The sequence below is a fragment of the Sorex araneus genome, chromosome 3, assembly GCF_027595985.1.
Source record: "Sorex araneus isolate mSorAra2 chromosome 3, mSorAra2.pri, whole genome shotgun sequence".
NCBI lineage: Eukaryota > Metazoa > Chordata > Mammalia > Eulipotyphla > Soricidae > Sorex > Sorex araneus.
Window position 1 is genome coordinate 112,350,867 of NC_073304.1, and position 11,190 is coordinate 112,362,056.

At 62.5% G+C, this 11,190-nt stretch overlaps 1 protein-coding gene across 1 annotated transcript in view; it reads left to right on the top strand.

Annotated features, from left to right (window-relative positions):
- Positions 1 to 5,979, top strand: part of ZCCHC24 (zinc finger CCHC-type containing 24) — a 46,381-nt gene extending 40,402 nt beyond the window's left edge. Inside the window, exon 4 of the mRNA XM_055133905.1 lies at positions 2,860 to 5,979. Coding sequence (XP_054989880.1) covers positions 2,860 to 2,973 — 114 coding nt within the window. The 3' untranslated portion in view covers positions 2,974 to 5,979. The remainder of the gene's footprint in view (positions 1 to 2,859) is intronic.
- Positions 5,980 to 11,190: the final 5,211 nt, after the last annotated feature.

The window sequence follows — 11,190 nt, forward strand, 5'->3', positions numbered from 1 at the left end:
ACCACCCTCCCACACACCCTTCACAACCCTGTGCCATGCACCCCTCACCCTGTATGTACCGGTACACGCCCCCTCAGTCTGGCGACTAGAAGCGGTGAGAGGGGACCCTGGGGGAGGCCCGGCATTGCAGGCACTGGGGTTCGCCTGCACCCCAGGTAGGGGGCCCGTTCCCACAGGAGCCCGCCTGCACACAGGTGAGCTTGCCCTTCAGCGCCCCTTGCTGCGCTGCACCTGGGCTTCGCCTCCAGCCCGGTTCTGCTTCACGTGGGTCACAGAGCCGCGTGCCTGGGGGTGGAGCTGGGACCACTGGGGACAGTCTGTGAAGCTGTGGGCACTGGGCCTCCAGGGGGCCATCTCTGCCCCCAGCCCCGCAGTGCCCCCTGGCCTCCTCCCCCTCCCCAGCCCCCAGCCTGTCAGCCCCGAGGTGTCCCGGTGCCGGGAGCCCGTCCATCCGTCCCTCTGTCCTGCTCGCCCCGGGCGCCCCTTGCCTCTGCACACCAGGCCGGTCGCCCAGCGGCCAGGAGCCTCAGACAGCCGAGGAGGCGCCGTAAGCACCCCCAGCCCCGCAGCTCTGACCTGAGCACCCCCCAGCCCCGCAGCCACGTGTTTCCTGTCGGCCTCCCCTGTGGGCTGCCCCCAGGAGGACACCGTGCAGGGCCCCGCCCCTGCTGGCCATCCCACGACCCGGCCCCGGTCAGCCCCACCGCTCCACCGCCTGAGGGGAGGCAGCCACCTGGCCTCGCCCCACGGGAGTCTCCAGGCTGGGCCTGGGAAGGGCTGGGCCGGTGGGTGCAGCCAGGAGGGGTGGACAGGGCGGGGGCGGGGTGGGGCCAGGGTGCAGGCTGGAGGGAGGGGCCGCAGGGGCGGGGTGAGGGGGGCGGCCTGAATTGCTGGGGGCCGCTGAGGTTCCCACTAGGCCTCTGCAGGTTGCCTGGCGCCAGCCCACCCCCTCCTACCTGATGCTAGTAGCTGCCTGTGCCGGCGACAGTGAGCATCTGCAGTGGCACTGTCCCAGTAACTGCACCTAAGAGCTGGTGCTCGCTTCAGAGCTGCCGCACCACGTGCTGACTCGCGGAAGCCCCGTTTCAAAAGGAGGAGAGCTGTGGAGTGCGAGCCTGGGGCCCCAGGGACCCAGGCCTCACTGAGACCAGGGAGCCCTCCCGACAGCCCACCCGCAGGCCTTCCCCGGTCACGCTGTGGCGCCCACGAGCCCGGGTGTCCAGTTTCCACTTTCAGTGCTGCTCTGTCAGGCACTGCCCATCCCGTCACCCCCGGTCTCACGTCATCGCTGGGGATAGTGACGACAGTGACGCTCGTCCACCACAGCTGCTTCCCGCTCTGATTCCCAGGGCCGTCAGTGACCGCGTCCATGTCCACACTGCACCAGGGCTCATTCCCGCTGCCTGTCTCAGTTCCGCAGGCCCGGTTCCCAGGGCCTGACCGTCCCCGAGCGTCTCCTTGTGTCCGCATCCAAGTGAGATGGTCTGTGTCCCTCTCCGCATCCGCTCGGTGACGTGCTCCCCGCCACCCCCTCGCAGCGGATCGCATGGTCGCATCTTTGCTGGTTCCGTTGTGAAGACGGACCCTGGCTTCCTTGTCCACGCTTCTGTTCTTGGGCACTCAGGTTGTTTTCGGGTCTCGGCTCTCGTGGCCAGCGCTGCGAGGGACATGGGGGTGCAAGATGCTCTTCTGAAGAGGGCTTTGGAGCCCTCTGAGTGGGTGCCCAGGATGGAATTGCTCAGTCGTGGGGAAGCTGAGTCCCTAGTTCTCTGGATAAGTGTCCATGTTTTCCAGGAAGGCTGGACTCCCAGCAGCAGTGGACAGGGCCTCTCCTGCCGCGCTGGCCGTGTTTGCCTCATGCTGTGTGGGTCTCTGGTGTGCGGTGATTTCCCATTGCTCTTTTGCTTTGCATTTCCCTGATGATGAGGGCGTGCAGCAGTTTGTCACAGACCTGTTGGCCATCCGTGCCCCCCTTTTCTTTTTCTTTTTGGGTCATACCCGGCGATGCTCAGGGGTTACTCCTGGCTCTGCACTCAGGAATTATTCCTGGTGGTGCTCAGGGGACCATATGGGATGCTGAGAATAGAACCCGGGTCAGCCACATGCAAGGCAAACGCCCTACCCGCTGTGCTATCGCTCCAGCCCCCCCCTCCCCGTGGCTCTTCTTAAGAAAGTGTCTGTCGGTCTCTCCCCCCAGCTTGCATCTCATCATCAGCCCCTTTCCTGGACGGGAGGAACAGAGGTGAAATGACTTGGCCAGGTTCACACCACGGGCGGCAGAGGGGCCCCACTCGTGCTGCCCTGGGTGGCCCCAAAGGGCCTTGAGAGAAGCTGGGGGCTCCTGGAACACCCCTGCCTGCCCTGGGGCCTTGTGTGTGGCAGCAGGGAAGCGTCACTGAGTGGCTACAGTGTGGCGGGGGGCAGTGTTGAACCCGTGGCTCCCTCTGACTGAAAGCAGGACCCGCCACCCCTCCTGCCTCTCCCACTGACTCCCGGGAGGTCACGCGGGTGCCCCGCAGTCAGGAAAAGGTCAGCCCTGCAGAAGGCTCGGGGCTGAGGGTGACCCCAGCCCACGCTGCTGTGGCCGCGGGCCCATGCTCTCTGGAGCTGTCTGAGAGAGGCCCTGGCCCCACAGCCGGGACTCGGGCGGCCCCTCAGGTGCAGTGTCTGTGTGCCCCCTTCTGCCTCAGTCGTAGGTCTGGGGGGCAAGAGAGGGCGGCAGGGGGTGAGCTAGCTGTCCGGACAGGGGCAAGGAGCCCCTGGGTCCCAAGGCTGTGCCCCCCGGTCTCACCCCCAGCCTGGACGGCGCCGCCCGCTCTGCCTCTCTCCCACCCCGCGCCTCCCCCTGCCTCTCCGCAGAGACCCCTGGAGAAGCCCGACGGCCTGGATGTCTCAGACCAGAGCAAGGAGCACCCGCAGCACCTCTGTGAGAAGTGCAAAGTCCTGGGCTACTACTGCCGCCGCGTCCAGTGACCGCCGCCGCCCTGCACAGGGCCAGGCGCACTGCCCGTGCCACCGGGGACGCTTCGTTTCCGGGTCATGTGGGCTGACAAGCAGTGTTATGGACACAGATGCCCCCATAAGCCAGGCCTCTGCCACACTCCCCCTGGTGGGCCTGGGCTGGGCTCGGGGTGGGGTGAGCAAGCTCCAGTGCTCAGGGCTCCAGAGAACCGTGGTCGGGGGCTGCAGGCCCCTGCAGTGTCCCCTCCTCGGGGCCTTCTTGGGGTCAGCAGCGTTGTATTGGCTACAAATGCACTAAATTTACTGTGAATCCCAAAGCCTGTCCCCTGAGACCAGCCAGGCACCTCCAGAACCTTCCCGTCAGCAGCACCTCTCCAGGGCCGCCCTGTTCCCTACCCCCTGGGCTCTCCAGCCACTGCCAGCCCGGCACCTGCTGCCCACCTCCATGAGCCCCAAGCTCTGCCAAGCTGCCCCGACCCCGTTCGGGTCAGGGATGGGGAGGCGTGAACGAGGACCTGGCTGGGCCCTGCGCTGCTCCCCGGGATGGCCCCATGGCAAGGGGCGGCTGCTCTGCAGAACCCCGCGGGCTACAGGCGCCAAGCCCACCCCACACGGCTCTGCTGCTCCAGGCAGGACTCAGCCTGGTGGGGGCCCCATCCCCCTCTCGCAGGGAGCCCGCCCGGCTCCCCCGTTGTGCAGTGGGGCCTGTGATTTCCTACCTCCCAAGGGGCCTCTGGACTGCATAAAGCAGGTCTGGGAGGGGGTGTCCTGCCCCCAGGAGAGACCTGAGTCATTGCCCTGGAGGGGCCGGGGCCCTGCCTGCCAGGGTCCGCCACACATCCCGCACCCCCAGTGTGCCTGTGGAGAAGACTCGGCCTTCACCGCAGCTGCCGGAGCCCCACACACGCTCCCGACGGCCACCGCAGGCTCCTGGCTAGACAGCAAGTGGGTTTGAGGCACAGCTTGGGGGTCCCGGCCCTGAGAGTGTTTGTTCCAGCCTGAGCCCTGCCAGCTCGTCCTGCCCATGGGGACTGAGTAGCAGCATGTAGCAGCAGGTGGTGCTGGCATCCTGGCAAGTTGGAGCCACTGGGCAAGTCAGCCTCACTGCTCCCAGGCAGGGCCGTGGGCAGGCTCGGGGCGTGTGCAGGCTCAGGGCGTGTTCAGGCTCCAAGGGGCCGTGTGCAGGCCCAGGGGCCATGGGCAGGCGCCAAGGGGCCGTGGGCAGGCTCAGGGGCCATGGGCAGGCTTGGGGGACGTGTGCAGGCTCAGGGCTGTGTGCAGGCTCGGGGCATGTACAGGCTCCAAGGGGCCGTGTGCAGGCTCAGGGGCCGTGTGCAGGCTCAGGGGCCGTGTGCAGGCTCTGGGGTGTGTGCCATGGGCCCCGCCCTTACAGGGACCTGGCCCCACAGGGAAGGCATAGGGTACCCCAAGATACCTGTGTCGTGGAAACAGAAGAACCCTGAACCCTGCAAAGAGCTGGAGCTCAGGACCCAGCGAGCTCTAGACTGATGGTGTCGGTGGGTCTGTCCGGCTGCAGGCACCAACCACGCAGGGGTCTCTTGCCCTGTTCAGTGGCACAGGGGTGCTGTGTGGTGAGCAAGGCCAGGCCGTCCAGGCCACGTGCTGGGGGAAGTAAGTGCCAGAGGGTCGTGTGAGTTGTTCAAAGGGACGGTGGTTGGCAGATGGTAGGTCCTAGCCAGCTGGGGGAGCTAAGAGTGTTTACCCCATATGAAGTATTCAATAGTTCTACTTGTGAGTTTGTATTTATTTTGAGTTATACTTGACACAGAATTCCTTTTTTTAAAAAAAAAACTTACTATGTGTGTATTTTGAAAATTAGTAGATGTTAAAATTTCTGCATGGCTGCCAATTTTCTCACAACACTGAATTTGTTACCTTCTCCCCAAAAATCTTCACCATGATTTTTGTCTGTATATATCTGAGGGCCTTAAAGAAAGGAAAGGGAAAGCACATAATTGCTTGGTCTTTGGGGAGAAACAAACAAAATGAAGCGTTTTAAGAGCTTCAGAGCTTTCAGGAGGCCGATCAAATATCAACAAGGATTTCTGAAAGTATTTTTCCACCTTCTGGTCAAGCTACAAGGAACTATTTAGGGTGAGAAAGTCTCCCTTATGCCCGTTGTTGGAGTTTTGTTTGATCCCCCCCCTTTTCTCCTATGCTTTGGTCTGTAAAAAGTATGCAAAGTGAACTGCAGTGAGAAGGAAATATTGTTGGCATTGTGCGGAGTTGGTGCCTGGCCTGGCTGGGGCAGCCGTCTGCAGCCCCTGGAGCCATATCACTGTTACTCGTATTTTTCCCTTTGACAGAAATATCAGTATTAAGTAGCCAGCCTGCCCTGAGTGCTGAGATGCTCCCTGTGCTCCTTGTGTAGACGTCTGTGTGCCGGGGCAGCGGCACCGTTCTGGGGGAAGCTGTTCTAGGGGCAGTGGGAAGGAACCTCTGCTGAGAGGCTAACCTAGTATCTAATCCATTTCTCTCGCACCTTATTATTACCTTGTTATTGCTATTAACTTGGGGGTTGCTGGGACCGGCCCTGGCCTGCAGCCTCTGCAGGGCAGCGGGCTCGGCTCCCAGCTGCTGGGACGACAGGATGACAGGAGCGTGAGGCCACCGCCAACCCAGGCTCTTCGCCCTTGGATTTGTCACCCAGAGTCCTTCCATCTGTCCCCACGTCATATAATCGACTTGAATCTACCCTGAAGTAACCCGTCATCACTGCATCGTAGCCGGTGGCCACTAACCCTGACATCAGCCTCGAGGGGCAGCCTCCCTCCGCACCCGTCCGTGTGTCTGTCTGTGAATGTGTGTGTGTCCAGCTAAAAAGACAAACAGAGCCCGAGGGCCCAGCCCGCGGCCAGCGGAGAAGGCTCCAGCCTCACGGCCCCGGAGCCGGCCCTCGGGATGGCATTCCGCTGTGTGCCTTATTCCTGGAGATCTGTACAGCTCGCGTCAGACAAGCAGCCCTTCGTGCTGTATTAAAAGGACTTTGGAAAGCAAGAGGCTCTCGTCTTTGTTTCCGGAACACGGGTGGGTGGGCCAGCCATTCGCCTCCTCCCTACCGCTCTGCCCTCAGCCCGTGAGGGCAGCGCTGTCCTGCTCGGCCCTCGGTGCTCCTGGGCTGGGCGTCCAGACAGGCTAGGGAAAGGGAACAGAACCAGGAGCCCTGACCCTGGGCGGATCCAGCTGTGTCTCTGCTCTCCCCCAGGACGGGGCCCTTCCCCGGCGGCTTTCAGAACACCCCAGCCTCCAGCCCTGTGGTGGTGGGGGCCTCCGGGCGAGACTGTGGTTCCAGGGACGGAACCGCGGTTGCCTGCATTGAACTGCCAGCCCCATGCCTGAGAATTGCCAGAAGGCGCCCATGCCTCTGACCGGGTCGGCAAGCTTGTCTTGTCCCAGTCACACCATGGCTGCAGCCACCCGGCTCCAAAGGCTTCCCCGGAGCTGGAGCAGAGGAAGCAAAGCAGGCCTCCTCGGGGCATGGCCGGGTGGGGCCGCAGAGTGGGGTCCTGGGTCTTCTCTGGGGCCGTCTCCGAGCTGTGGAGGAGATGCGTGCAGTGTGGCCTGGGGCCCCGAGGTGGAGCTGAGGACGCAGGCGCAGAGCCACTGTGGGGCTCCAGCTCAGAGGGGCCGGGGGCAGGTGAGGGAGCCCCAGGGCTCAGGCTGTGCACGTCTGCTCGAGAGGAAACAAATCCAGCACAAACAGCAGTTCCACACCTGCTGCGCCAGGAGACAGCCTCGCCCCGGACAGCAAGGATTTCCGGTTGGACTTGGCGTCCATGTGCAGAGGCCACTGGGGGCTGGGAGAGGGCGGAGTCCACCCGAGGCCTTGGAGGACTACGGGGATGCTTAGGCCTGCCCCTGCTTCCGTCAGAGCTACCCCTGGACCCCCCATATCTATCTGAGCCAAAGTGAGGCCCCCAGGGGTAGGTGCCCCCAGAGGTCAGCTGCAGGAGGTGGCCGGGGCAGGTGGTGGAGTGGACGCAGTGCCCAGGTTATGCTTCACGAGGGGCTGGTGACCCGCCGCACCTGCTTCATTGGCACGCGGGCAGCCAGGGGAAGCCCAGTGTCCCCCAGCTCAGAGCCCCAGTGCTCAGGCCCCGGGGTGGCCACCAAGGCTCAGAGCCACCCACTTCTTAGAACAAGTGTCCTGGCACCCCTGTGTCCCCTGGCACATCTGCTGGGCCCAGCCACAGGCTCCATCCCGCTGGGACCTCACCCCCGGCAGACAGAGGGTGACAGGAGGGCTCGGAGACGCGGCCCACCCGCCCCGCCGGCTGCCTCTGACCCTGACAGGAGGTCCGGGGGGCGTCTCCCCACTCATGCAGACCTTCCTCCAGGCCGGATGGGGGACCTGGTCCTGACTCCCTCTGCCCGGGGACCCAGACCCCACCCCCACCCCCTGCTCTCTGCTCGCAGTTCCTGGGCCCCACTTCCTGGGCAGGAGAGGGTGGAGGGCAGCGCCGCCCCTGAGCCAGGCTGGCTTGTTCCTGGAGTTCTGACAGGAGCCTGGGACAGCCCGTCCTCAGACACAAAGGCCCCTCTCAGCGGCCCCGGAGCTGCTGCTATCCAGGGTGTGAGGGGTCTGTGCCCCCACCCGCCCAACACACAGTCACACAGTTTCTCTCTCTCTCTCTCTCTCTCTCTCTCTCTCTCTCTCTCTCTCTCTCTCTCTCTCTCTCTCTCTCTCTCACACACACACACACACACACACACACACACACATACATGCAACGCACACGAGTCACACAGATACATACTCACACAGTCACTCTCTCCCTCTCTCTCTCACACACACACTCACATTCACACACCCACAGAGTCACACACATTCACACAGTCACATACGGGGCCAGAGCGATAGCACAGCGGGTAGGGCGTTTGCCTTGCATGCGGCCGACCCGGGTTCGATCCCTGGCATCCCATATGGTCCCCCGAGCACCGCCAGGAGTAACTCCTGAGTGCAGAGCCAGGAGTAACCCCTGAGCATCACTGGGTGTGACCCAAAAAGCAAAAAAAAAAAAAAAACCACACAGTCACATACACTGACATTCACACACATGTTCATTCATATTAACACATATTCACACACTCACACACATGTTCATGCACACACAGCACATGCACCAGGCACACTGACAATACACCTGAAAAGACTCAGACACACCGAGACGAACCGACTCGCAGGCTGACCTGGGGAGTCCCGGAGAGCCAGACGGGGACTGTCAGTAGAGCAAGCACGGCTACTGCAGGCAGCTCAGTCCCTCAGAACCCGAGCCCCGGAGCCCCCGAGTCCCCGAGCCCCTGAGTCCCTGAGTCCCCGAGCCCCTGAGTCCCTGAGTCCCTGAGTCCCTGAGTCCCAGAGCCCCTGAGTCCCCGAGTCCCCGAGTCCCCGAGTCCCCGAGCCCCCGAGTCCCTGAGTCCCCGAGTCTCTGAGTCCCCGAGTCCCCGAGTCCCTGAGTCCCCGAGTCCCTGAGTCCCCGAGCCCCCAGTCCCAGAGCCCCCGAGTCCCCTGAGTCCCCGAGTCCCCGAGTCCCCCGAGTCCCCGAGTCCCCGAGTCCCCCGAGTCCCCGAGTCCCCGAGTCCCTGAGTCCCCTGAGTCCCCGAGTCCCCGAGTCCCCCGAGTCCCCGAGTCCCCGAGTCCCCCGAGTCCCCGAGTCCCCGAGTCCCTGAGTCCCCGAGTCCCCGAGTCCCCGAGTCCCTGAGTCCCCGAGTCTCTGAGTCCCCGAGTCCCCGAGTCCCTGAGTCCCCAAGTCCCTGAGTCCCCGAGCCCCCAGTCCCTGAGTCCCCGAGTCCCAGAGCCCCCGAGTCCCCCGAGTCCCCGAGTCCCCGAGTCCCCCGAGTCCCCGAGCCCCTGAGTCCCCGAGTCCCTGAGTCCCTGAGTCCCCGAGTCCCTGAGTCCCCGAGTCCCCGAGTCCCCCGAGTCCCCAAGTCCCTGAGTCCCCGAGCCCCTGAGTCCCTGAGTCCCCGAGTCCCAGAGCCCCTGAGCCCCCGAGTCCCTGAGTCCCTGAGTCCCCGAGCCCCTGAGTCCCCGAGTCCCAGAGCCCCTGAGTCCCCGAGTCCCTGAGTCCCTGAGTCCCCGAGTCCCTGAGTCCCCGAGCCCCTGAGTCCCCGAGTCCCCCAAGTCCCTGAGTCCCCGAGTCCCAGAGCCCCTGAGTCCCTGAGTCCCAGAGCCCTTGAGTCCCCGAGTCCCAGAGCCCCTGAGTCCCTGAGTCCCCGAGTCCCCTGAGTCCCCTGAGTCCCCGAGCCCCTCCCTCACCCCAGCTGAGCCTTGGTGGAGGAGGATCTGCCTGTGCATGGGAACTTCAGCGGCCCTCGTTTGCTCCTGGTAACGAAACAGTGCCCAGCTCTGCCTGCTCACCCCTAGGGTCCGCTACTTCAAAGGAGGGCAGTGGGTGTGCGGGGGGGCAGGTCTGCTGCCTCACCAGCCCCCTTCCCTCCCTCCCTCACACCCAGGCATTGTGACTCAGGTCGAGAGTGGCAGGCAGGGCTGCAATCAGCGCCGAGTAAGAACAGGACTCGGCCGACCCGGGGCCTACACTCGCCCTGCAGGGTCACTTTCACAGTGCCAGGGGTCATTCCTGCCCAAGCTTGGCAGTGGGCAGTGGGGCTGGCACATTCGCCAGCCCTTTGCACCCTCTCATGTCTGACCATCAGAGATGTGTCCCGGCGTGACCGCTCTCTCCTGCCCAGCGCTGTGGCCTGTCCCAGATGCCCCCTGCAGAGGCAGGTCGCTCAGCCCTGGGCCAGGGTCTGTGAGGGCACAGAACCCAGACCCCCGCCTCAGCACCCTCCTGCCCCCAGGGCCGCCCTCCCGGGATACTCAGTAGCTCTCCACTCCAGGCCTGTCCTCGGACAGAGCCAGGCGCCCTGTAGCCTGTGGGGCCCAAGTGCAGCCGACCCCCCCACCCCGCTCTCTGCCCCCCGCCCTGCAGGACCCTGACAGGCTCCTGGCCAGATGAGGCTGTGGTTGGTGCCCACTGACACGAGTTGGGGTGAGACGTCCCAGGTAAGCACAGGCACCACGGGCCTGTTTGCTGTTCGCACTGGGTCTCTGCCTGGCCCCCGTCTGTGCTGAGGCCAGGGACCTTCCCCACACCAGAACCGGTTCTGCTGTTCCGGAATCTCTCCCCATCCTAAAGCTCAGAACCCCCAGTGGCTCTTGCCAGCATAGATTGCTCTTTGCCTCCCCCTGGTGGCTTTGGCTGAGAACTGCACCTTCCTCAGGGCAGCCTAGGTTTGTTTTGATTCAATTTTTCTTCTAGATCCCAGGCGAGCTCTAATTTCCCGCAGTGTCTAGGCCAAATGCACCTCTGTGCGAGTTGAACTGTAGAAGCTGCCCCCTCCCTTCCTTAAGACAAGAAATCATTGCTGGAGCAATAGTACAGCTGCTAAGGCACTTGCCTTGCTCGTGGCCAACCAGGGCCAGCATCCCATCTGGGCCCCGTAGCACCATGGGCGTGCACCCCCGAAAAATAATAGAAATGGGAAGCAGAAACAACACAGAAAAAAAAGAGTGTGAAAAAGTAGGGTGAATCAAGAGTAGTAGAGATAAGGACCAGGAAGCCTGCCCCACAGCTTGGAGATGTGCTGGGGGGAAAGGCAGCTCAGATAGAGAAGGGAACACCAGGTAGAGGATGTTGGGAGGACCCACTCAGGTTAAAAGCTGCTTGCTGAAAGTAGACTACAGACCGAACATGAAGGCCACTCAATACCTCTCTTGCAAACTACAACACCCAAAAGGAGAGAGAACAAAGGGGAATGCCCTACCACAGAGGCAGAGTGGGGTGGTGGGGATGGGGTGGGGGTGGTGAGAGGGATACTGAGATCATTGGTGGAGGAGAATGGGCACTGGTGGAGGGATGGGTAAACAATCACTGTATGAGTGAAATGCAAACACGAAAATTCATAAGTGTGTAACTGTACATCACAGTGATTCTCTAATAATTTTTTTTAAAGTAGGGTGAAAAAATTAAATAGGGTGTACAAAAGCAGGGCAAAAATATTCCCAACTACCCCATGGCCTGTCCAGAGTTTGGACACATCTGACTATGGTCTCTGCTTAGGTATTAACACATACATGCGCGCGCACACACACACATAGAGACACATACACGCACACACATGCACACACGCACACATGTTAATAGAACATTGGCTATGTTCTGTGACCCTCTTGACCTTCATAATTGTTCCCTGGGAACCCAGAGA